Source organism: Lethenteron reissneri, chromosome 20 (genome assembly GCF_015708825.2).
Source record: "Lethenteron reissneri isolate LAM-NWPU_2019-01 chromosome 20, ASM1570882v1, whole genome shotgun sequence".
NCBI classification, from domain to species: domain Eukaryota; kingdom Metazoa; phylum Chordata; class Hyperoartia; order Petromyzontiformes; family Petromyzontidae; genus Lethenteron; species Lethenteron reissneri.
The window spans coordinates 16,552,204-16,579,950 of NC_083798.1; the positions used below are offsets into that span (position 1 = coordinate 16,552,204).

Genomic DNA, 27,747 nt, shown 5'->3' on the forward strand with positions numbered 1-27,747 from the left:
CAAGTTTAATTAATATGGATTGTTACATGCTTAGCCAAAGTCCATTAATGCCGTATTCCACCTTGCTCATACAATCCATAAACGGCGTAGTGAGCATTTGAAATGTCAATCTTATAAAACCGGTTACGGCCTATTGGGAAAATCTCGATCATGGGGTTGACTACATAAAGCACCATTGTTGATAAACTTAATGGCTTTATTTGTTAATGTTACATTTGAAACGAGATACAAATGTTGGCAAACTTTCACCACATATTAATCTTGGTAACTTGTATTGCTGCTACATTTCCTTTTATATTATGGTTATCCCTTTTAAAAGATTATGGAATGAACTTTTACCGAGTGGCTTAGAAAAGTTCCCCCCTCCCCCCTACACCATCACCTGAAAGCGTTTCAGAGGCAGGTAGCGTTGTGATGTCTGCATTTGAGCCATTTCATACGATTAATTGCACTTCGAGATATGGATATTTTGGCTCGTGAAATGACGATGCCATAATCGGTATAGAATTATGGAAAACTACATAAACTTAGATTTCATGGGCCATCGCCTGATTTTTTTTAAATCACAGCTAATTGGCGTATATTTAATTGGAAAGGAGCATTGAGAGGCCACCAGGTGACGCTGCTTCCATTTAGCACAATACACTTCTGTTAAGCTGTGGCATGTCCGCTGGGACGTGCCAACATTTTAGACTCAAGCAAATATCTTTTCTACAAAGTATTAATATTGTAGATTTGGACATCATGTTACTGTAAAATGTCCCAAATACATCTTGTAACTGTATAATGTGCATTCAGTGCCTTAAGTGAAGTAATATCCTGTTGAGGGCCTCTCAAACTCCATCCATAAGCACCAGTCACAGTGCCCCACCGATTCAAATAAATAATTCCAAGATTAAGGTTTACACAGCCGTTATTTCATCTCTTACTCTATGGCTGTGAAACTCGGACCACTTACTGGCGTCACACCAGAAGCTTGGAGAAGTTCCACCAAATCAATCGCAGAGCCATCTTGAAGATCAAATGACAAGAGCGTATCTCCCACGACGAAATCCTTCGTCGTACTTCATGTACCAGCATAAGAGGTCATTATTGTACGCTCACAGCTCCCATGCCTGATAACACATTCCTCCTGCGGAGGGAGCTGGTAGGAACGTTGGGTTGCTCGGTCAATGGCCTGCAGGGTCAACGGCGGCGTGGTGTATTCCGCAAACATGCCCGACTGTGAGGGCGGGCGCAAGCCGGCGTGAGTAGGTTAAACGTTGAGTTTTATAAGGGCACCACGGGGTGACCAGCCCCTCCCCACCCAGCCCAACCCCCCACCCAGCCCCACCCTCCCCACCCAGCCCAGCCCCACCCTCCCCACCCAGCCCAGCCCTCCCCACCCAGCCCCTCCCCACCCCCACCCAGCCCCTCCCCACCCTCCCCACCCAGCCCCTCCCTGCACGACGGACACAATAATCTCCTGTGGGCTGGTGTAACCAGGAGGTTCCTACCAGTAAAACTCTTGCCCCCAAGCGTTCTTTCTCTTGCGAGCTTCAGGACGGCAAGCGACCAGTGGACATTTCCTGCTGTTCTACAAGTCTAAAAAACGAGGAACATTTGAGGCAGTGTGCACCCAATGTGTTGTCCAGATATTGGAATGCCAGCCATGCCAACGTATAAAAACAGCAGCAGCCCCGGTCTCAACGACGACCTGCCAGGACTGGCTCTCTAGGATCGGCTTCATCAGCCACTGCAGGCACCATCGATAATCTACATTCTTCTCCATTTATATCAAAGGACAAAGCTGTGATTATGTGTCTGTTCAAAATGTTTAGCGTACTTCCCGACATGCAACAAACTTGAAATTTGCCATGTGGGTACTTTCCAGACTGTACACCATGCAAACATTAGAAAAAAAAATGTTTGGGGGGGGGGGAGCTCAATAATGCAGAGATTTTTTGCACGGCAAGTGAGCTGTGACGTCACATCTGTCACGTGACCCGCGCACGTGGAAGCGTAACGCATTGTAGTGTAGCGGTTACCTATGCACGCGCGTGCGTTTGTGTGGGGGGAGCGGTAGTGTAGTGGTTAGCGCGCTGCGCTACGAACCCGGCGACCCGAGTTCGATTCCCACTCACGGCCCACCACCGGTGACGATTATTTTAACCGGTCCTGGGCCTCCCTTAGGTCGACTCAACCTCAAACGAGTAACTGGTGTGGTGTGTGAACATCGCCACTGGGGAGACAAAGGCGGCCGGGCATGGTGAATCCAAGTCCCGGGCGAACCCGGGTAGTACAGCTAGTAATTATATAATTATCAAGAATTCTGGTGCATCAATAATGAGGCACGTGCAATGTGTAATTACTCACATTATTTAAACTTATTTAAACTGACAGACATGGAAAGGCAAACCTTGCGGTCATGTACAGGGTGGCCAAGATGTCTTGTGTTCCCCCCCCCCCCATAATTGACTCCAAACATTTTTTCCCATAACTGACTCCAAACATTGTTTTCCTTTCAATATTCATTTATATTTTAAAATAAACCTTACTGTTAAAAATATAAAGTTTTCGAGAATGAAATGGGGGTCACAGGACATCTGGACCACACTGTACATGCTGCAGAACCTCTGCACACAGGTGAATGCAACAAAATGCAACAGCCTCTGCAAACATGAACAGAATGTGATACTGTACATGTTTGCAGAGTAATACTGCAGTGTCATCCTAAATTATGTAATACTTTAGGATGACACTGCTCAGCATAGATGTTTTTTTTAAGGATAATTAAGTCTACTTTCAACTGAAATTCGATAAGCCTTGATAACACACAAAACACACGTCAGCTTTTTTAATTTACTCGAAATGCAAATCACGTCAATAACGTATCGGTTATCGGTCCATCAGTTATATTTGTATAAATAACACCGAATAAATTACCCGCAAGGAGAACATATTACATTTGTTCTTATGTACAGTACTGTAACAAAGGCATCAGTATTACATTAAAATAATGCGAACAATAAGATTAAAACAATGTAGTGCACTTCTAGATTTTTTTTTCAAGCACAAATACCAGAGATGCACTTGTCTCCGCATCAAACATCAGGCATACAAAAGCCTAAACGCATGAAGCCCAAGATGTAATAGACATGTTTAAATATAATCGATGGATATTACTGTGGGAACAAAAAATGCGATTGGCCTTGTGCGCTCAACGACCGTGCCAACTTGCTCAACAGATGGCTCTTCTTGAGCATGTTCTACCCCAAAAAAATACACATCGTCCTACTTGTCAAATGCTGATGGTTTGGGCCGCATTATCAGAGGGGCTTTAAGGGATGCATCCCAGGGCCTGGATTCTGAAAGGCTCCCAAAATCTGTACTTCTTTACAATGTCTGAAATAATACTATCGATTTAATGCTTTCGTGACTGCAGGGATTCATCTTCTTGGTTCTTTCGGTAAAGTCACGTAGAAGGGAAATAATAAAATAATAAAAATAAAACAAAATACAATTCTCACGACGTTTCAGCCACAACGCAAGCAGCCATCCTCAGGTGAAGAACAGGGCTGTCAGAAAGACAGCGTCCGAATGAGCGTCATTTTATTTTATTATTTCCCTTCTACGTGACTTTACCGAAAGAACCAAGAAGATAATACTATCTCCATGACATAACCTGACAGGTAAATAAGTAATTAATTCCACAGGATCACGACGTGTATTCCAAACCAGTTACAGTATGTTCTGAAATACAATAGTATTTTTTTTATGCGGCCACACAATTCGCATATCAAATGTAAAAATACTAAAATAACCAAGGTAATAACAATTGAGTGTTTGACATCAAAAGCATGGCTGGTGATAAAAGAGTAAGGAGAATACATTGAATTTATCCGAAGCTGCAACAGCTTCAGGCCTCCCTAAAAATAAATCTGGCCCTGATAATGGTGATGCTCGTTGTTGTGAACTAAAATCTGGTTAGAATTTCTGTTAAATCCCCATCTCAAAACTGCATTCAAAGCCATAAGCTACACCCCAATCACATATAAGTTTCTCGAGATTTAGCTCTTGTGCAATTGAGAACCTTAGGTGACAGTTTGATGTGGAGGCTTTATACTGTGCAAAGCAAATACATTTAATTAAAGTGCAACAATGTTGAAAACAACGAATCCCATTTTCATTTCCTTCTCATTACCATCAAACAACCGATTGTAGACCTAAAACAAACTTTCTCAACACAAGTGAACCGTTTCTCGGTGCTGCATTCATGTGCATTCAACTTTAGATTACATTCTGTATTATTTAGTATTTTACATTTTAATATACAGTAACCACTCCAGCAACAAGCACACACACACACTCTCCATGACCTTTTTTGCTGTTGGCTTGAGTGATTTTAAACTATATTTCTTATTTTTTCATTAAATTCATAATTTTTCTGGATTTAAAACAAAAAAGGGCGCATGGACATTATACTTTAAAAAATACTGATAAACTTAAGAACCGAGTGAAAATGCACATATGGAGTGAGCTGAGTTCAGTTGCTAGACAATGTGCAGGGCCAGTTTCATATAGGGCATTTGTGCCATTTTGAGTGCCAATTCAACTGGGATAGAGCCATTCATACACAAATGATTTCTTCTCCCAAAAAACTATCCCAGATGGATACACAGCAATAGCAGTAAAGCTAAGAGCTCACTCCCACACCAACGACAACAAAGTTACTGCATGACTCAAGCAGTAGCAAAATATTGCATAAAAGTAACATCTGCACATGGCCTATATTGTAATTAAAATACTGATGAAAAAGCCACCGCACATTTTGGCTAAAAGATTATAACTGAATGCAGATATAAGCTATTGTGTATTAATTAAATACATGGAAACAAGTGCCATGTAAAACCATCCTGATGGGCAAAGAGAACTTCAGCATAGATAGAAGACGAAACAAAGGTGGGTGATGTAGAAAAAAGCAAATAACTGCTTGTTCCCAAGCTGAAACTGGTGTTTGGGGAGACATTTTGGTTTAACTTTTGAACTGCATCACTCCAAAAGCAAATATTTGTTTCTGGACATGGTGACAAGCAAATAAACTTAAATACCTATCACTTTCTGCAAATTTCACATGCAGGTGGCGACCGGACAAAATCGAGGATTACCCAACACTCTTACAAACCTGAACATGTCACCCTATAACCATGCTTGTAGAGAGAGGGGTAGGCTAGGGGGGGTTGGGAGTATGTGGGGAATTTGCCCTGGGCCTCAGAAATCAATTGTATTTGGCCTGAAAAACGTTTCGGTGGCCATGCTTATGTAATGCAGCACTGTGACCTTAACTGTCAATCAGCGCCTTTGTTCTGAAAACAGAAAAAACTGCAAAGCATTCATTAATCTCTCATTTGCTGCAAAATCCTCTCCATGGCACTCGGGCAAAATGGAAGGCCCCTTCCACACACAAGCAAATTGCATAGCTACACGGGAAGCTCTCCGCCTACATATGCAATGGTGTGAAGCTGTAAACTACGCCTATGGAATGTTGCATGTGGAATGCAAACTCGCGTACCCATGTACATGGTAGGCTGACGAATTTTAAACGGTTTTAGCGCATACCGATTTCCAAAGCAAAAAACGTCCAAAAATACAGGTTTTTGTTATATATAAAGCTTTCAAATGATTAGTTTTGAAAATTGGTTTGCAGCAATGGTAAAACACATTGGCAGCCTGCCACTTAAAGCGGTAGGGTTGGCAAGTATGGTCACGTAGACTTTTCACGTGGTTAGAGAGCATCGGGAGCTCTTTAAATCCTCTTTATCCAACAAAAGTTAAATTCTTTCTTCAGATGCATTTTGGGGACGCTGTCGCTTAGATACCTATGAATCTGAAAGATGTGCCCTCTTCCCACCCCTACCAAGTACTGTGTAGTTTCCGTTGTCATGTTCCTCAATATGACGGCTTTAAACCGATGGTGAAATAAATCAATTCAACTCCATGGCACGGGGAATTGCACCAGCAGACAATTTAAATATGGTTCTACATTTTTGATGTCCAATTTGTCTGCTTCAATTTGTCATGGTCCTCTGCAAAAGTACTTTCATTCTCACAACCTTCATTCCCACAATTGACAGTCTACATTTGTTGTAATCGGCCAATCTCAGATCAAAGCAACCAAATGTATTCAACACGTTAACATATTTGACAATTATCTCTGGAGCCATTGCATGAGTTCAACATAAATCTATAATAGTTCAATGACTGCTAGTATTTAAACTGTGTATTTCTGGTCCATGGAAAATACTTGAATGTAACTCCAATAAATAACGTAATTTTCACTGTCAGGTCTTGGTTGTGTCTCCGAAAGAGTTTTACAAAGCACACACAAGGTCCAGCAGCACATAGAGCAGTCTCTCTGTAGTAGTTGTGTGGCATGCGCCATGACCTTTATGCTACAGCGGAAATCTCGGGGGATGGGGGTCAGGTGACGGAGGGTAGCGGGCACTGGCACTGGGGGTAAGAGCAGAGGAGTGACTATGGACCGGCCCATCAGGTGATTTCCCAGTGTCAGCAAGACCGGGGCTACAGGTAGTCGTCCTCACTCGTTTCGGACTCGTCCGTCATGACCACGGTCTCAGATATTGCATCGCCTTCGCCGTCGCCCATGCTCTCTCCATCTATCAGTGCTTCATGTCTCTGTTCAACAAACAAAGGCATCAATTGGCTCATGCACGAAACACATTTTACACATGCATTGATTACATACACATTTATCTCAGATTATTCTAAATCTTGTGACGAAACCCCATAGTCTGGAAATTTATTCTGCCTAGCCAGTCATGTTATTGACTCTCTGACCCTGTTCAATTTCAGGCTCAAGACCTTGCTTTCTCCTGTCTATGACTACCACGTTCCCTCTATAAAACAAATGTTCCAACTGTTTTTATACAGTGTCTTGCGATAAGGCTGCATTTTAATGCTAAATATAAATTTCACGTACTCTATTGCACATGTTTAGTGCCTACACACTCATATTTTTAACCTCAGCATAATCAAGTGTTTTTCATTCCTCAATGACGTTTATTCCTACACTTTTGTAAGCAAGATATACGTTTCATTTATAACCTCTTTCCTGAAGACGTAGCACGAAGCGAGAGCCACCATGGCAGCCTCCCCGAGGAAACCAGCGAGGAGGGAACCCACACCTAACGGGGCTCCGTGCACCCTGCAATAGCACAGCACGCACGCCCCAATCATCAGCATCATCACGAGCAGCATCAGCAGCAGCAGCAATATAATTTCCATATGGTCCGCACTCGAGTTGACAATGACCTCTTACATCACTGCCACTATTGCCTCCATTTCTAGGCAAGATATGAAAAAGTATGTTTATGTGCAGTTAATATTTTGCAAACAGAAAATCCAAGAAAAGACAGCAAAATATTGCAGAAAAAATCACCGTACACCAACGCTGTGTGCAAAAATCCCAGTGGGGATGCAAGTCAAACAACAACAACAACCACAAGACAACTTAGATTAAGGCCATCAGTCTAACTCTGTACTATGAGCCAATACTTGCTTAAAAAAGGCTTTGTAAATAGGCATGAAGATTGCACCCCTGTTCTATGACACCAGGAAGGGACCCATTGTGAATACCACACCCGAGGTAGGGCAGCACCAGGAGGCTTGTGATGAGGAGGATCATGCGTAGGATGGAGCTGGGTGCCAGCACCCGCGTCTGCTTCAGAGTCATGAGCCAGCCCGTGAGGTGCGCCCTCACCGTCACTGCCGCAAGAAGCACACACCGCCACTCAGGGTGACGTGAACGACGACTTACGGATAAAGACACCAAGAGATAAATAGACGAAGAGCCAGATGAGCAACGTTGTAATTATCATGCTGCCAGGTGTTCATGTTCTAAGGCGACCATGTCACCGCTTCATGGATGTGCATGTATTTCCTTGGGGCCAATGGTAAGTAGCGTGCAGTGTATATATTTTTAAAATAAATTTGCTCATGCTCTCAGACTTCATGTGCTGACTGAAAAGCTGATGTTTCACCTATTCCCTTACTCCTCCCCCAGCGGCCAAAAGCATGTCGAGAGCAATAATACAACAAGATTAGTTACAGGTGGTTGAAATTGCCTCAGGGAAGTGTCACATAACTCATGGTAAATGTTTGATGGTAAACATGTTGTGATAATACAGCACGAATGGAACATTCAGTTCTAAATGTCGTATAAATTTGTCACTGATGAGCATGTCCATGGCCAAAATTACAATACCATCATGCATCGTGAAATGCAACTCCTATGCATCGATACATCTAATATAGCACACTATTGCATTAAGCTAGACATGCCAGTATTTGAATAAAAATGTTTAAAACCACAGCCAGGGTTGATACAGGTTGATACAAAGTACATTGAAACTTTCCGGCGGCACATTTAATTTTTATGCACTCGGCACATCACATCCATCACACCTCTCGCTTTGACTGTGGCCACTAGCCACGTGCCACCTACTCCAGGTCACCAGCAAACCTTGGAAAACATTCCGTGAGAATTTAAGAGCTCTGAATCCCAACCTGTTGAAAGGGTTGTTAGACAACCACTTGCCAGAGAGCTTGAGCTACTGGAAATATTACCTGGGAACGGAAAAAAGGAGAATATCCTGAGAGGAATGATGCAGCTGTTGGCGAAGGCGTCGTCTACCCCAATGAAGGTGACCAGGATCCCATCGGGGAGACCCGGGCTCCAGAAGAGCACCATGCACAGCTGTGTACATTTCACAGCACACACACGTGGCAACAAGATCTCTACAATGACACGCACACACCAGCGTCTATTCAATGTTTACCTTTCCATTTGTGCAAGTTTATCATTGTTGGGCAAATTCACGATTGATGATAGCATCCATGGACACAAATTAAATACTGGCTTGGTAAGCCGGTATTTTCTACGCCTAACATCGTTTAAAAGCACAGTTAGGGTCGGAGTGCAGTGCGATTCATTTTCTGCATTAATGTGGGGGATTAATTGGTCACTGAATACTTTAGGGGTTGCCTGCAGACGATAGTAGACATCTGACTAGTAGCCACAACCATATATAAGACGTGGGTACACTGGACATGGTGCGTAAGGTGAGGAAATATTTTCAAGATCACAGACCCAGACAGATCCGGTATAAATTAAGCCCTGATTATAGTCAACTTCACATGTTTCTTGCCAGCGCAGGGGTTGGTGAACTGTGTTATGAACCCCAGTCATGCCTAACATCAGTCGTGAGTGACATCTGAACCAGCACTGGGTTACCACTTCACCAACCAACACTGACCAGAAAGGTGAAGTATGGTCAAATAACCCTCCTGCCCGACATAGTGTGTGGGGAGGCCTTCATGGAGTGGTGGATTGACAAAGAACCGTAAATGACATGAAGTTACATATTTATAGACTTAGAAAACTTACTTAATCAGGTAATAAAAAAAAATCATAAACAATCAACGCAACATTTTAGTCCATAACCAAGCAGCATTTATTTAAGTAGGAAAACTCTCAATCAGTTTCAACTTTCAGATTCTCATCAGCAGTGTTAGACCTGTTTAAACAAAACTGCTTGGTTGCTAGATAGTATTGTCAAGAGCACTACAAGACCACCATGTGACTCACACAGCAGTAAATCTGAACAAAAAAACTCATTATGTACTCTTTTGGAGGATTTTATGGGAAATTAAATAGCAAACATACATGAGCCTAATGTATTCAGATGTTATTTTATTTTCATGTGGATAAATAGACTTTTGTATTTTCAGAATGATATATTCATAATACATTTGCTCACTTACAGGCGCTTATTTAGCACTCTGGCCAACCATGCATTTGGAATGCATTTTCTTGCCTTTAGAAGAGTAATTTAGCTCATAAAGGTACGTTTTGAAGGTGCTAGCATGCGGTTATGTATAAGAATACTGGTAAAGGTATAACTATCGTGTTCATATTGTTCATTCTGCAGATATTCTCCAAAATACATCTGCAAATTAGTTTTTCAGATTTATCACTTTTGATGTTAGCCAAGTAAATCGTAATCGTTTACGTAACCAGTAGATTAAATAAACCCATTGAGAGACTAAAACATTGCGTCTTGTTCAGGGATCACCTGGGTCACATCAAGTAATTTTAAGTACACAGAATGTTGAAAAAATATATTTAATCTAATGTTATCTACCTGCCTTAACTTAATAAACATGCACAAACATGTTTTAGATTTTTCAACATTTACAAAGGGACAGACAGCCTTTAGAAATGCAGACAGAGACGTTTGGCTCGTGGGCAGAAAAGAATCCACAACTCGTGCGATGCATAGCCAATTTTCAGTGGAGAAACGAAAACCTCATTATAAACGCATTAAGGCAAGTTGTGCTCAACAAATGAAAATAGCTTGCAGCCATGCGGCGGGGTGTTCACGCACTCACCGTGAAAGAGATCGCTAGGCAGACAAGCGTGAAGTTTTTTATTTTGGCTGGGTTGACGTTACAACTTGTCAATGTTGACTTGTTACTTGGGTTGCTCTGAAAACATACCAAACATACGTTCATATTCTGATCGCTGTATTAGATTTAACCTTTTTGTGGTTTTACAAATATATTTAACTGTTCCATTTAGCATTTTTGTAAAAGAAAATCAACATGTAAAATGAAGCTGTAATCTGATCAGGAATGTAAATACCCAAATGAAAAGAGTCCCACACATGACCTACATTAAAACAAAAACTTAGGATGTCTATTAAAAAGGTACTCTTCCAATTGATATCACAAGTTTGCATGACAATACTTGCAAATACAAAAATAAGTTATGAACTATATCAGCCAAGTCACCATCACATTCTGTGTTTAAACCAAATTTGAGAGCTCCTAAATGTAGAAATCAAGTGATGTACAAATCTCAAGTGGATTGTATGTCCTAGAATTTGTTCCAAGTCAATAAATACAACTACTCATTGTCACGTGTACGGCTCACATGGTCAGAGCGCTGAGCTGCCATCTTCAAGACCTTACGTTTGAATCTAGGCAGCCATCTGTGATCAAACCAGGTTCTCAAGTGTAACGAGTTGATGATCTCAGCGCACATCACCAATGATTGCACAAAAACTACCAAATAACTTTGGTCCTGTACTTAAGTTTGGTACAATTCCAGCTGTGAAAATATTGGTTTCATTGCGATGCAATTCGCATCACTCTCAGTGGCAGGGCAGGTGGGGAAGTGCTGCCTCCAACTACGTGGAACAGAGGTCACTTGAACAGACGTCAGATGCACCTCTTTGAGATTCGCTCCTGTGCGCCGTTCCCTAACACAAAAGGGTTGCACTGCTCTGCAAGATGTTGTGAATGGATTCTTCATCTCGGGAATTAACACCAATAGCACAATTGGGATCAAACTTAGAAAATTTTTTTTTAAATTACATAACAAAAGTGCGATAACATCTTGAGGAACCCGATTGGGTGAGGGGTAGACAGGTTGCTCGTAGACTCGTCGGCAATGTTTTATAAGCTTGTATAGAAACAACATAGGCTTCCAGTGTACCTTGTGGATGTTTTATAAGCTTGTATAGAAACAACATAGGCTTCCCGTGTACGTTGTGGATGTTTTATAAGCTTGTATAGAAACAACATAGGCTTCCCGTGTACCTTGTGGAAGGCGGGGTAGAGGGCACGCAGCTCGGTGAGCCAGCCGTATGGCATGTGGCCCACGGGATATGTGGCAGTAAGCACCGCCACCGCCTGCCCCAGGGAAGGAAAAACAACAAGAGATGGCGACGAGACGTTAGCAGCATCAGCACGGCTTTCGTCAGTTAATAACGTTCAGGAAATTATTTGTGAAATCTCTTGCTTTCTCAGTTGCAGAACGGTTAATGCCGATGTGGAATGATAAGTTATCATACCACTTTGCAGTGATTTTCACAGGAGAATGAGACATTTTATGAACATTTGTATCTGGAAGTTTAATCCGCATTTTGCAATTAAGAATTCGATGATATTACAAGTTTATAAAAGAAGTTTACATCTAAATTGACCTCATTAGACAATTGTATTGTGATCTACCACAGTTTTTTCAGCTAAAGTGTATATCATTCAAAGACAATACAATGTGTTACATATACAATACCTTAGCGTTATTGGAATGAATGTCACAATTAACAATCGGATTAACTAATGTCGAGTCGGGATTCAAGTTAATTTTTCCCATTGTGAAGTGTGTTCATTATCTCGTGACCATAGCATTTAAGTGAAGCCATTACACATTATATACACAAAAGCAAAAACAATAAACGTAACACACATGATTGAATGCATTTATCGTAAGAATATAGAGGATTTTAATCATGAATCGATACATGCCTACTTATTAAGGAGAGTAAACTAGTACTTATAATGACACTATATTATTACAAAAAAGTTTTGCTGGCTGGCGCATAGGCGGGCAAATGTACAGTGTTGACGTCATTGTGCACATCTGCGTTATGACGTCAGCTGCAACCAGAGCCGTCCCTAGAGAACGGCGAATTGGGGTGACCGCGCCGGGCCTCGCACTTTTCGACATCATGGTGTCAAATGTAATACTGTCGTTCCGGTTATATATGAATGCGTCGGAGGGCCCACACAGTACGGTTTGCCCCGGGCCCTGCACCCCACTATGGATGACCCTGCTCTGCATTCCAGTGTTGAGTTAGGTTCGTGCGTGTTGATGTCACGCCTCCTGCCCCACCCACCCTCCACCCCGGCCGTGTATCCCACCCAAATGTACGGGCAGTGCTAGTGTCATAAAAAAATATAAGAAAATTAACCGGGCAGCTGCATCAGTAATAAAACATTGTAATGTGCATGTGTAAGGTTGTGTAGTACATTAGCTGTGCAGGTGCTAGGCTGCCAACCTCCGTGGCAGCATGCGTGCCCCCCAGGTCCCGAGAGACAAACAGGTTGACTATTGGCCGGCTGATGCGCTGAGTGGCCAGTATGAGCGCCAGTGGCCACCAGAAACTGAGCATCTTGCGCACGGTTGCCTCACCCTGCAGGCACAGTCACACAGACGTGAGCAACGTCACCTCACTTGAGACCACACCAACTCCCCAACAGTCAAGACAGGCAATCATCTATAGACAGGGAATATTTATCAATCGATTTCATTAATCAGCCTCGGCAAGGCTGGTTCCTTGCCTTGGATGCCATTCTGTCACCATTCAAGTCCAGTGGCGATGTGTCCTGCCAAAGCCCACTTGCTTTCCTTAAGTCAATAAAACACTCGTAAATGGTCAAAAAGAGAATTAGCTAAAGACCTAAAGTGGAACCATCCTGAAAATTAGTCTTAATCCTGACAGTTTAATGAGTAAAGACATTATTTATTAAATATGTTTATTAACATTATAATATAAGGTCGAAGACATATTACAGTACTTGATTGTTTTTATCATGCATTTTTGACATGTGCCCCTTTATATTTTGCACAGCTCCTGTGAGTAGAACTGTATGTTGAGTTCAGAGGCAAAATCAGCGTCAAACAGACTAAGGCTAAATACATTACAATAGTCAGTGTAGCGTAGGGAACAATAGACATCTGTAATACCCAAACTCAGCAATGACAAGTGTAGAATATTTAAATAACAATGCTAGTAGATTTTTCGTTTACTTTCCCTAATTTAGTTAATGAAAAACAAATTGTTATTTGAATGTATACTTTTAGAAATGTACCATTGGCTTGCTCTAGAAAACTATCTTGAATAATAAGCATTAGATTATTTTTTCAGCCTTGCCGCTGTGGCTTGGCAGAATTCACTAATCTCCTATTTGACTTCCCTACCCACGGTTTAATCCCTGTCCTTGACTTAGTCCAAGCTCCATGTGTCTGTTGATTGCTGTCAACAACAAATATAGCTTGGAGCACTATATCCCATGATGAGGCCCTGAACAAATACTTCATAGACGTATTGGGACAAAATAATTATTGGTGGGACTCTTCCTTGACATATTATTACTGAACCAATTCTAACTCTGTAAGTAATAAGATACTCGTCAGACAGAAAATGTTACTACAGGCTGGAAGTACGTACAATTATTTGTGCAAAATGTGATTTGTCGATAGAAAAATGTGTGATTGGGACCATAGGTCCTTCCAACATGACTTGTATGTGATATGACATCACCATAATGCTTGTGTAATGCACACACCATTGTTTTAGACGAGCAAATAAAAAGGGTAGAAATGTTGTCCAAATTATTTTAGACGGCAGCAGGGCAAGAACAATTGCCATTATTACGAGTACAGAACCCATTGTTCTGCAACATAAAATGAGACAGCTTTTCATTTTCAATCTTCTCACAAACCTGTACTCAGAGCACTAAAATTAATCAGCTTTTAACTCAATAAAATGCCAAGATAATATGCATTGTGATGCTTTGTTAATATTCTCCAGTATTTAAAGAATAATCTGGCAAAACAATTATATTTATGGATGCACATTTTTTTTATATTAGAGCAATTTTAAATTAACCGTGTCAGTCTTCTGCATTCGTTTCTCCCATCTCTTCGTTGTCGCTATTATATGGCTTCCGAACTTCTTCCACCGTTTCGTTGGCAATGGTCCGCAGCCACTAACAAGAGTCAATGTTGGGGTGGGGAGGAGACTAGCCAGCACCCAGCCAGGAAACTCAAGGCATAGATTATTTTTAATAGTGGAACGATATCACTGAACTTGCAACCTTTGGTAATGATGTAAATATTCCGTCCCCAAGCAAATGAATTCATCACTTTTTTGACATCAGGTAATAAGAAGAACACGTACGCAGACAATACAGACGTTATTAATGCGTTCATAGCTGAACAGGTAAGCGATAGTTGGCACAACTCAAGTTTGCCAAAAATGGACAAGTCAGCAATTTTTATGCCACGTGCAGTGATACCGCCTTGCCTGCCGCCCCCCTATCACGCCCGGCACTGCCACACTCACCGTGTCCGCGCCGGCCCGCTGCGGGAGGAGGTGGTGCACCTTGGTGTAGTACGCCAGGCACAGCGTAGTGAACCTGACGAGTGAGCCCATGTAGAGTGCCAGCACTGGGATTAGCATAGGCTCAGCACACTCGAGCCGACTCTGCAGGAACACAGCCACGAACACCACCTGGGGAGGACGAGGTCATGTGAACGGAAAACATCGCCCACAAAATCAATGCCCACGCATGTATTGTATGGGGGCAGGCTGTCGTGGTGGGGTTTACTACATATCTTCAAGGAAAAAAACTTTGAACGATTTTAGTGCTTTGTTTATACACATGGGTCAAGTGGGCAGGTGTCAAAATCAATTCCGCACATGCACATTGCATACGTCTCTGTAGAGCAACGAGGATGTGCTGGGATGAAGTGATGGCATAGCCGAGTGGGGTGTGCTATGCAAGGGGTCTCTCGCCTGGGCACAGACGTCAGAGAGGGAAGCGCAGCCCACGATCAGGCTGTGTTTGTGCTTGAGCAGGATTCCTGCATGCGTCCATGCCTGAGCAGTACAAGCGAAGGGCAGCAGTCAAAACAACAGCATAGGAAGTTGGCCTGGTGGCTATGTCTCAATGCTAAGCTGGCACCGCTGAAATCCTGGGTCCTCAAGTGGAGTGAGTTTTATTGTTTCAGCCCAGTCACCAATGACCTGACAATAAAATCCATTATATTAAATTTGGTTTACACTTCTTTTGGCAAAATTCAAGCTCTCAGAATGAAAAGTATCAATTTGACTGTCGTGTAACGAACGTTACTCTTTAGTGGGACAGATGTGAAAATGCTGCCCCCGAGTGTGGAGAAGAGGTCACTTGAGTTTTCATGATCAGTTCTGTGACATTTCTTTTCCCGTACTGTTCTCTTCCATGGGAATATGTTCTGCTCTATGAGTTCCAAAGCATTCTTTTCTGATGCAGAACAAATGGGATAACTTGGGTAAAAAAAATGTAGAATAAAATCAACATCAGAGGAATGCAGTCTACTTATTTATTATTTAAATTTACTTTACACTGAAGTCCTATCATCATAAAACAGAGTCCTACTATTAGAATGACACATAGAACAAGGTCGTGTGACATTGGTATTGTTTACAAAAATTCCATGTGTAAATGTAAAGTGGTTGTCAAACATACACAATGGCTTCTCTACATGAAACACGCTTTCTGTAACTTTTCCTTTTGGCAGTCAACTTAAAAATGCTGAACTATAAAAACTTAAATGCAGTCCATGTCCAATTGTTAAGCTTTATTAATTGGTTATTGTTTGATTGTGGAGCGTAATTAATTAGTCGATGACCATCTAACATTCAAATGTAGCAGGGGAACATTTCTGTAAGATATGGGACAGAGGATCAGTATATATTGGGGCTGTCATGGGTGGGTGGGTGGCTGAATGCCTCTGCCGGATGAGATGTGCTTGCCAGGCCGGGAACGCTATTTCAAAACATAATGGAACTCCGGGAAATTCTGCGAAGTGAACGCCAATTGTAAATGTCAAGCATTTATGCTTGAGAACATATATAATTTGTTTCTATTTAATGTCTAAATGCAAGACGTTGTGGGAGCTTGAGGGAGGTGCACGGAGAAAAAAAAGAGGTGTATTTAAACAATACATCTTATTTTAAGTAGCAGACTGCAATATGAATCTGGTTCCTGAGTTATATTCCCAGCCATGGCTAAAGTCGGTGGTGAATGGTACCTAACCTACTCCCGTAAACCGCCCTTCACCAACCCACACTGACCAGCGTGTTGCAGTATGGTCAAACAACTACCATGACCGACACGGAATGGAAAGGCTCCCATCCAGTAGTAAAATGACAAAGGGATATACATTTACGGCTTATATTTTCAAGAGATTCAGGCATAAATATAGAATAGGTCTTCATTACCACAAAGCATAACTCCCCAACACGCATTGGCTGAAGGTTCTTATAACTCTCACATTTTTTAAAATATGTTTTTATTGGGACAATGTTACATCACGTTGTGATGCATGTACACACTTTCAGCAAAGCCAAACCGGTTATGAAAAGGAAGGGAAGCCAGATGAGGAACGGGCTAGCTTTTTTTAAGGGGGAAGGGATGACAAGGGCTAACTCTCTCATCTTAATGAGAGGACCTCCACTGCTCACCAGTGCATCGATGAGCGGGAAGGCGGCGAGGTACAGAAAAGCCTGTCTTGTTTTCGTGCCCACCACCCCATCCACATGGTGTAGGCGGTTGATGATGTAGTAGCCCATATCCGTATAGGCTGCAAAAGGTGGAAAAGTTAGATTCCTATAAATTATACTGGTTTCAGACAAATTATATTTATGCCGACTTTTTCAGAAAAATAACACAAAATCTAACATTTAGGCGTTATGAGAACAATTTTACAAAAGGAAAAAAAACATTCAATAAAAATCATTCAAGTTTAAGAAATTACATCACAGCAATTGCTTTCAAGTAACCACTTAGGATCCAAATGATATTTAGTTCCCATTTAGTTATTATCTAATAATGCATATAAACTCTTCCTTAAATGTTGAGAATGTAATTACCAACCCACACATTACTGACACTTTACCACAGACGACTTATTAATTTGCTTGTTAAATTGTTCTATTTTAGCACTTTAATATCACATTAGGAGAACTACCGTACATGTGTCAAACGTATTACTCAGGGAAAGACTAATTATTCACAACCACAAATGTTTATTCAACTCTAGCTTATCAGCTCATCATCGCGAGGAGCCCGACATTTCTAATCATTGCTGACCAATCATAACGTTACGATAGTCTGACACCTCTGCTGACCGATGAGCATGTGGAAGAGGGCGGCCACCACGCCCGCCGTGGCCATGCAGCCCAGTGCCTTGGCACGGTCCCGCCGGCTGTTCACAAACACCAGCCCCACGTTCTTGAAGTCGCTCATGGGCCCCGTGAAGAATTTCATGAGAGAGTAAGCAAGCCCATAGCTGGCCAGCATCTCTACCGAGCTGCGGTTCACCGCCGCGATGCCACGATTCAAAGCCTGCAAAACAGATTTTTTTTTTGGCATGCGGTGTAGATGCACAAGTATCAAACACATATACAAATTTTACTCAAATTTGTTTTAGTTTAACAGCAGTTGTCTCACTCAGCTAAACATTTTGGAGGGAGAAAATCATTTTGAGAAAACAAATGTATATAAAGTTTATTATATAATATGCAGAAATATGCATACACAATGATTAGTTATTTATGATACATTTATAAAACACACAACAAACAAATAAATTGGGTGCGGTGAGTTACTGCCTCTCAGGTGCACTTCTCGTTTAGAGTACACGGTGGACAGGACAACAGTATTTGTACACTTTAAACACCGACGTTGACAAACAGCAATGCTGAAATTACTCGCTGAAGAAACATATGAAGTAGGTGTAATCACAATAAAGTGAACTTCTCCATGCATTGAAGTAGAGCGGAGTATTAAGAATATGCCTCACTGATGGCTCAAAACTTGCGTACAGCTTAATCTGTAATTCCCTAACGTCGCTAAGAATTGGAAACTTTCATAAGCTAAGAGTTTTCCAAAACAATATTGATGTATTCCATCAATTACCTTGTTTAGCAATACAATGTGAAAATGTTTTATTGCATTTTTTACATTGTTGTTCTAAAACGTCATTTGCATTCCCACGTTAGAATTAAACTCATGGTGTGCAACATTTCATCAAGTTAGGTGTCAGTGAGCCTGAATGAGATAATGGCATAAAGATTGCATTTGACAATCACTTAGCCAATGCCTGGCATGTGCGCGTAACTAAATAAACGAGGATGTAAACTTCCAACTCTGCATTATGCTGCACTCAAATCATCTTAATATAGCAGCACTGTTCATGGGTGTTACTATTTACATTTTCATATGTCATCCATAATGAATGATTCTGTTAAATTAAATTGGCAGGTGTAATGTGTTAACGTAATATAAATATAAAGTGCCATTGTAGGCAGCAATACGCTTATCACAAGTAATGTCCAAGGTCAGGCATTCAAACTTGCATACAGTGACACTGTCTTCAAATGCCCCCGCTCTTTCCAATGAACGTTATAATCCTGCAGTGAAATCCAAGCTTCTACTGATGTTTAAGTGTAGCGAGTTGATAGTGTCCACCTGGTCACAAGTGAGTACGCACAAAAAAACAAATCATGTTAAATTAAATGTTTTACTTTATTTGGCTTATTCCAGTTCTGAAACGTAAGCATTTTGGTTCATTGACATGTGATGAACACTCTTTGAAGGGCATTAAAAGGTTTCACTTAGCAAGTATAAAGAGTGATATTTAAGTGACCTCTGAAGTAGTTCTGTGATCTGATATCTTGAGGAAGTTCTTTGACAAAAGGAAATGCACCGTGAGCTTAAAAGGTTTGAATGTCTATTGCTTTGCCACGTGACATAACCAATCTTGATTTGAAGCTTTCGTGACTGCAGGAATCCGTACCCTTTGGTTCTTTCGGTAAAGTCACGTAGGTGGAAAAAATCATAAATCACGTTTCGATCGCAACACAAGCAACCATCATCAGGTGTGAAACAAACACATCAGGAGGACTGCTGTCCTCCTGATGACGGTTGCTTGTGTTGCGATCGAAACGTCGTGATCTATTATTTTTTTATACCTACGTGAATTTACCGAAAGAACCAAAGAGTATGGTATAACCAATAAGACAATTGGAAGATAACTGGGAATTTTTGTTATCTAAAAAAAAACAAAAATGCCAGCTTTAATTTAGCAAAAAAAATATTTTATAGTAAGCCAGTGTGGAAACGTTTTCAGATGTTGAATCACTCCCATTGTGTAGTATTCTGAAATGTCTTTCTGCTGACAATAATGATGTCACCCAATGCCACATGCCACTAGTTCTATTGCGGGAAAACAGCGAAAGTGGCGCGATATAAATAATGTCACTTCCGATTTATGGATGAATTCGAAATAAAATGCTTGGGATAGTTAAAAAATGTGTATCCTGATTTTTTTAATTGGATCAATCTGCAATCGGGCGCACACCACTCATAAAAAAACCACTGAGAAAAGTCACTCTCTCCATATTAAAATTTAATGTTTTAGTCCACAGCCTTTGTGCCTTCAGGAATAGTGTACCGGTAATCCAACATAATTTAAGCAGCACATTGCTCAAAGAGCCTGCAGGCTTACACACATTTAGATAAAGTAACTTTGTGTTGTTGATCTAATTAACTGTATTTGTTTCAATGTATTTACTTATAATCTACTGTTTGTCATTAGTTAGTAGGTCTAAATGATAAACTAGACAAGTAAGCTTCTTAAGAACCACTTGCAAATGCTTCCCAAGATGTACATTCAAGCAGTGAATACAGTAAACTGTATTGTAAAGTACATGTCCGTCTTTCATATACTGTATATGAAGGCCTTGTATAACCTAGGTTTAATAAAAAAGGGATGTTTAGCCACTTAATGACTTACTGCTAAGCAACAAAGCTCTGGGGATAAGCCATTTAACCTTAAGACCCAGAAGAGGGTATCTAAAAATGGATCAGCACTATTACAATATGTTCCATGTGCTGAAGGGCAGCAGTGCGTGGTAACGTGCATAATCCTATTAATTAAAAAAAATGTAAATAACATTTGCAAAAGCTTCTTAGAATTAGGGGTGGCAATTTATAACTGTGTGCTGCCTATATTATCCATTTATTATTAAAACGAGATTAAAGTGGATAACGCCAGGGCACTTTGAGTTACAAATGTTCCACAAAAGAACCTACTCTACAGTGTTTTGGATTGGTCTTAGTGGTAAGGTAAGGGTTGGTAACTTGTCATGCTTTTATGTGTTATATGTTGCAGTAATGCCATGCAAGCAAAAAGTAGTCAGCAGACATACCAGACACCAACAGAACAAATTAACAATTTACAGAGCAGATCCATGCATAATCCACAAAGGTCACCATCTTTCGAATTTTAAGAACAGGATGTATGTTAAGAATTAATGGCCGCATCTGTTTGGTGTCTGTAATCGTGCTGTGATGGAGGGACATGGACATTTAGTCACAAGTATTGTGTGCTTCATGTTGGTTCACCACCATCTGCTGCTACCCAAAGGTAATAAAATCTATTAAGCGGATATGGCTGCTTCACATATCTGTTCCTCCACGTAAACAAATATATATTTGTTCACATCTCATCAGCCACATGGCCTTTCTGGAGCGCATAATTTCAGCAGCATTGGTTCAACACAAGCAAACTCTGGGCCAATTTTGACATTCAATGTTTAAATAGCAAACCAATGCTGGTGACATGCCTCATATTTATGGCTGATGTAATGTGTAAAAAGTACTTTTAGTTTTTATGTTGGACAGATATGCGAATGAGACATTGTCTGCTTATTAATTTTGTTACTTATATTCTCCAAAACGCTTATGAATATTGTGTTATGTACCCAAAATGTGTTCAATTTTGGGGGAAATGGGGACAGTTAGCTGACCAGAATGGGGCAATTTATTTTGCACTTCAGCATCTTGGACACCTAGTACCCTATGCTGGAAATAATATAAAATGTGGTTTAAATGTTATTACCCAGACCCCACAAATGGAATCAATATGTGAGTGCGGGTTGCTATTGGCGAATCCCTCTATCCACCCCCATCTGTGACAATGTAATGTGGGGTAAAGTATGGGTACTGCTACCTCTTCCAAGATGTCTTGCCAATGTAGAAGAGTAGGCCAAATACCCACTAGAGCAGCGTTCTTTGCAATCTCAATGGTTTCAAATGTGTGGCAGCCTTGACACTCTCTTATTGGCAAAAGTGGCCCCTCTCCGAAAATTAGATGAAGAACACTGCTCCAGTCATCAGTGGAATAAACACGGAATTGCAGAGCCTGCACCTCTACCGTTACCTTTTACCAATCTTTGAAAATATTTTTTTAGATCCACACTTATCTGCAAATAAACACAAATAGAATTATAGATTTGAAGTTTTCGTGACTGCAAGGATCCATACGCTTTGGTTCTTTCGGTAAAGTCACGTAGGTGAAAATAAAAATTATAATAATAAAAGAAAAGAAAAATTAAAATAACTAAATTAAATCACGACGTTTCGGGCGCAACACAAGTGTCCGTCATCAGGTGCAAAAATAGTTGTTGAGGTATACCTGAGGCATGCCTCAGCAACTGTTTTCGCTGTGGTTGTCCCCACCTGGTGACGGATGCTTGTGTTGCGCCCGAAACGTCGTGATTTAATTTAGTTATTTTAATTTTATTTTAATTTTCACCTACGTGACTTTACCGAAAGAACCAGAGTAAACACAAATATAATTAATTTTGCGCTTCTGGGACACCACAACTGCGTGACTCAACCGTGGATAATCATAAAAATGACACATTTTACACCAAAAATATAAATAGGATGAGCACATCGGCGACTAACATGATTTTCTGCAGATATTTGTGCCACGAGCTATGAGACGGCGGATAAGGGGATCTCCACTGTACACAGAAATACTGATTAGAGCATTATTGTACTCATTAGTTTGTCTTCCATGAGATAGGCAACATTTGTGTGGTGCATTCCAGGCGGAGTGGCAGTCTGCGAATGTGCTTTCGTGCAGCTGTTTCCATGGCTTAGCAGTCGTGTAAATGTGTGATCGTAGCGTTCAGACTTTTAAAGCCACTCTAACAACACCGTGTGGTGTCCCGGCTTCTTCGCCTGTCGATGCCTATAAAATTGTGCAAAGCAGATAATGACTCACAAAGACACACGGAGGACATGTGTGTGTGTGTGTATCTCCAAGCACATAGCCGCCCCTGCCTAAAGGTTAAATATTAACGCCGTTCCAAAGACCGCTTACCTGGGACGTTCAGTGTCCCCAAAGGGGTCAAACAACCATGGCCATCACATCTCAAATCCACAAATGGCTGCGTTGTTAATGTACGTTACGTGTTTGTGCCAATGCAACAGCGTTTCAAATTCTGGCTTGCCGGCTTATGACATTGGCAGCTGTAAAGAGGAATTTGCCCAGCCTCTGCTTTTAGGTTCCGTTATGTTAAAGCATTTTTTTGATTTGCTTAGCGTTGCGTGTGCCGACACTGTATCTGTGCGGGTCTACATCGGTTTCCAGTGTGAATAATACACAATGCAGCGCTTTATATTAAGAAAAAAGTACATTTGAATGAAATATTTGAAGGCCTACGCTATATTGCATGCGTTGCCGTACAGTACTTCACTGTCCTGTATGCAGTCTATACTATACAGTGGCGTATTGCCGGCACTGCATGATGTACAGCAGTACTATGTGGACTATGTACACAGCTGTTTCACTATAAATGTGGTTGTTTATTAAGAAGCCACAATGTCTTAAGGGATGAACATCGCATTACTGATGTGGGTGGCCTCGGGGAGGCTCCTGACATCAGGGCTTTACCAACACAGTACAGTGACTATAATAGACCTCATGTATTATACACAGTTGTATAGTGTTACACACAACACCTACCATACATAGCCCTGTGCACATACACACAGGGCAAAAGGTACATGTCAAGATCGTTATATATGAAAAATTATTGATGACGGCTCATCATGTACAGAATTGCAATCTAGAACGTTTTCACAAGGTCATCCTCGGCAAGATCAGTATATAAAAAAATATCAGTATATCAAACAATATCATTATATCAAAGAATAAATATAGTCATAACCAAGATGTTTAAAAAATAACAACAAAATAACCGTAAATATCAACGCGAATTAATCAGCATCACAATCACCACCACCACCACAAAACCCACCATAATAAACACACGTCGACATCACAACCATCACCATCATCACCATCAATAAACATCGCCATCACCACCACCACCCATCATCATCATCACCACCCATCATCATCATCACCATCAATAAACATCGTCACCACCACCACCCATCATCATCATCACCATCAATAAACATCGCCATCACCACCACCACCCATCATCATCATCACCATCAATAAACATCGTCACCACCACCACCCATCATCATCATCACCATCAATAAACATCGCCATCACCACCACCACCCATCATCACCCTCCACCATTTGTCCAGCACACTTGGCCCACAAGAACCCACCGTGCCCGGCGTGCATTCTTGCACAACACGGCACCACCAATCACACATCCCACATCCCCGAGCGCTCACCAGCTCAACGAGATTATTCAACATTTCTAAAACATGTCACATAGCAAGTCACCTGCTCTCCAAGGTCCGTGGCCACGTTGGTGACGGCCAGGGGCACGAGGAACCTGAGCAGGGGCCAGTAGTCCCCGAGCAGGGAGCCCGGCACGGCACCCATGCCACACGCCCACGAAGCTCACGGGGACTGCGAAAAAACAACAGCAGCAGCGGCTTTCTCGATCTCTCTCTCTCTCTGTCTCCTCCTCACACGGAACCTCCTTCTCTCTTGTCTGGCTCCTCGTGTCTCCGCCGTGTGTCTGCGTGTCTATATCTGTCCTCACCCCCCCCCACCCCCTACTGCTCCTTGCGTGCTCTGTGCTCTCCACCCACCGCCGCCGGTCGCAGACGTTGGGCATGAAGCCCTCCCTCCCTCCCTCCCTTCTCAATCTCTTACAAACCCCCGTGTGTGTGTCTGTGTCTCTGTGTCTGTTTATATCTGTCCTCTCTCTCTCACTCTCTCCCCTGTCTGCTACGTCGTGTGTCCCCCCCCCCTCCTTGCGTGCTCTGTGCTCTCCACCCACCCACGCCGGTCGCAGACGTTGAGCATGAAGCCCTCTCTTCTCAATCTCTCACAACCCCGTGTGTGTGTCTCTCTCTATATCTGCCCTCTCTCTCTCTCTGTCTATCTCTGTCCTCTCTCTCTCACTCTCTACCCTGTCTGCTACGTCGTGTGTCACCACCACCACCATCCCCCACCCCCTCCTTGCGTGCTCTGTGCTCCCCATCCACCCCACGCCGCAGACGTTGGGCATGAAGCCCTCCCTCCCTCAATCTTTCAAACCCGTGTGTCTGTGTCTCTCTCTTTGTCTATCTGTCTGTCTATATCTCTGCCCTCTCTCTCTCTACATCTTGTTGTGTCGTAGCCGTCGGCCTCCAGCCCACCACCCTGTCGTGTGCCTGTGTGTTGTTATTGTTGTTGTCTACCCGATCACAGCTGCTGGGGGGCAGGGATGGGGTGGCACTTGCGCAGCGTGGCAGCTGCGTCAATCCTCACAGCAGTGGGCTGGGCTCTGTGGGATGCGAGTTTGTTGTGCGTTTGTGTGTGTGTGGGGGGGGGTGGTGTGGCTGAATTGGGTGTGGGGGGGTGTTGTGGCTGAATTGTGTGTGGGGAGGTGGCTGAATTGTGTGTGGGGGGGTGGCTGAATTGTGTGTGGGGTGTGGTGTGGCTTGATTGTGTGTGGGGGGGTGGTGTGGCTGAATTGTGTGTGTGGTGGTGTGGCTGGATTGTGTGTGTTGGAGCAGTGAGGCTGGATGTGACTGTGTGTGTGTAGCAGTGTGGCTGGATGTGACTGTGTGTGTGTAGCAGTGTGACTGGATGTGAGTGTGTGTGTGTGTAGCAGTGTGACTGGATGTGAGTGTGTGTGTGTGGAGCAGTGTGACTGGATGTGAGTGTGTGTGTGTGGAGCAGTGAGGCTGAATGTGACGGTGTGTGTGTGGAGCAGTGTGACTGGATGTGACTGTGTGTGTGTTTGGAGCAGTGTGACTGGATGTGACTGTGTGTGTGGAGCAGTGAGGCTGGATGTGACTGTGTGTGTGTGTGTAGCAGTGTGACTGGATGTGACTGTGTGTGGAGCAGTGTGACTGGATGTGACTGTGTGTGTGGAGCAGTGTGGCTGGATGTGACTGTGTGTGTGTTTGGAGCAGTGTGACTGGATGTGACTGTGTGTGTGGAGCAGTGAGGCTGGATGTGACTGTGTGTGTGTGTGTAGCAGTGTGACTGGATGTGACTGTGTGTGGAGCAGTGTGACTGGATGTGACTGTGTGTGTGGAGCAGTGTGGCTGGATGTGACTGTGTGTGTGTGGAGCAGTGAAGGCTGGATGTGACTGTGTGTGTGTGTGGAGCAGTGTGGCTGGATGTGACTGTGTGTGTGTGTAGCAGTGAGGCTGGATGTGACTGTGTGTGTGTGTAGCAGTGTGGCTGGATGTGACTGTGTGTGTGTGGAGCAGTGAGGCTGGATGTGAGTGTGTGTGTAGCAGTGAGGCTGGATGTGACTGTGTGTGTCTGGAGCAGTGAGGCTGGATGTGACTGTGTGTGTGGAGCAGTGAGGCTGGATGTGACTGTGTGTGTGTGGAGCAGTGTGACTGGATGTGACTGTGTGTGTGTGGAGCAGTGAGGCTGGATGTGACTGTGTGTGTGTGGAGCAGTGAGGCTGGATGTGACTGTGTGTGGAGCAGTGAGGCTGGATGTGACTGTGTGTGTGTGGAGCAGTGTGGCTGGATGTGACTGTGTATGTGTGGAGCAGTGTGGCAGGATATGACTGTGTGCGTGTGGAGCAGTGTGACTGGATGTGACTGTGTGTGTGTGGAGCAGTGTGACTGGATGTGACTGTGTGTGTGTGGAGCAGTGAGGCTGGATGTGACTGTGTGTGTGTGGAGCAGTGAGGCTGGATGTGACTGTGTGTGTGTGGAGCAGTGAGGCTGGATGTGACTGTGTGTGTGTGGAGCAGTGAGGCTGGATGTGACTGTGTGTGTGTGGAGCAGTGAGGCTGGATGTGACTGTGTGGAGCAGTGAGGCTGGATGTGACTGTGTGTGTGGAGCAGTGAGGCTGGATGTGACTGTGTGTGTGTGGAGCAGTGAGGCTGGATGTGACTGTGTGTGTGTGCAGCAGTGAGGCTGGATGTGACTGTGTGTGGAGCAGTGTGACTGGATGTGACTGTGTGTGTGTGGAGCAGTGTGACTGGATGTGACTGTGTGTGTGTGGAGCAGTGAGGCTGGATGTGACTGTGTGTGGAGCAGTGAGGCTGGATGTGACTGTCTGTGTGGAGCAGTGAGGCTGGATGTGACTGTGTGTGCGTGGAGCAGTGAGGCTGGATGTGACTGTGTGTGTGTGCAGCAGTGAGGCTGGATGTGACTGTGTGTGGAGCAGTGTGACTGGATGTGACTGTGTGTGTGTGGAGCAGTGTGACTGGATGTGACTGTGTGTGTGTGGAGCAGTGAGGCTGGATGTGACTGTGTGTGGAGCAGTGAGGCTGGATGTGACTGTGTGTGTGGAGCAGTGAGGCTGGATGTGACTGTGTGTGTGTGGAGCAGTGAGGCTGGATGTGACTGTGTGTGTGGAGCAGTGTGACTGGATGTGATTGTGTGTGTGTGGGGCAGTGAGGCTGAATGTGACTGTGTGTGGAGCAGTGTGTGTGACTGGATGTGACTGTGTGTGTGCGTGCTGTGTGTGTGACTGTGTGTGTGACTGTGTGTGTGTGCTGTGTATGTGTGTGACTGTGTGTGACTGGATGTGACTGTGTGTGTGTGGAGCAGTGAGGCTGGATGTGACTGTGTGTGCTGTGTGTGTGTGCTGTGTGTGTGTGACCGTGTGTGACTGGATGTGACTGTGTGTGTGTGCTGTGTGTGTGTGTGACTGGATGTGACTGCGTGTGTGTGTGCTGTGACAAACACCTCGGGATTGTGTTGTTGTACCGTCGGCGGTCGTCTCGACTGCTGCAACGCTGCTCTTTTTGCGGGCATCAGCCAAAAACATTAAGTAGACTTTTAGCGATGCCAAACCTCTCACGTACAGTTCTTGTTATC

General features: G+C 43.0%; 1 protein-coding gene across 4 annotated transcripts; it reads right to left on the bottom strand.

Annotated features, from left to right (window-relative positions):
* Positions 1 to 2,821: 2,821 nt before the first annotated feature.
* ANKH (ANKH inorganic pyrophosphate transport regulator) lies at positions 2,822 to 27,734 on the bottom strand. 4 transcript variants are annotated; one of them, XM_061555173.1, is made up of 13 exons: positions 27,616 to 27,734; positions 24,241 to 24,369; positions 17,805 to 18,021; positions 17,139 to 17,257; positions 15,429 to 15,512; positions 14,976 to 15,143; positions 12,906 to 13,040; positions 11,662 to 11,754; positions 10,450 to 10,545; positions 8,626 to 8,755; positions 7,641 to 7,764; positions 7,105 to 7,204; positions 2,822 to 6,675 (listed from the first exon to the last, which is right to left on the bottom strand). In XM_061555173.1, exons 2-13 carry the CDS (start codon positions 24,340 to 24,342, stop codon positions 6,562 to 6,564), a joined length of 1,482 nt encoding a protein of 493 aa, XP_061411157.1. In that variant the 5' UTR covers positions 24,343 to 24,369; positions 27,616 to 27,734; the 3' UTR covers positions 2,822 to 6,561. The 4 variants fall into 4 exon arrangements, with proteins under 4 accessions (XP_061411157.1, XP_061411160.1, XP_061411158.1 ...); XM_061555176.1 differs by having other exon boundaries at positions 27,637 to 27,655; XM_061555174.1 differs by lacking the exon at positions 27,616 to 27,734 and adding an exon at positions 25,149 to 25,316.
* Positions 27,735 to 27,747: the final 13 nt, after the last annotated feature.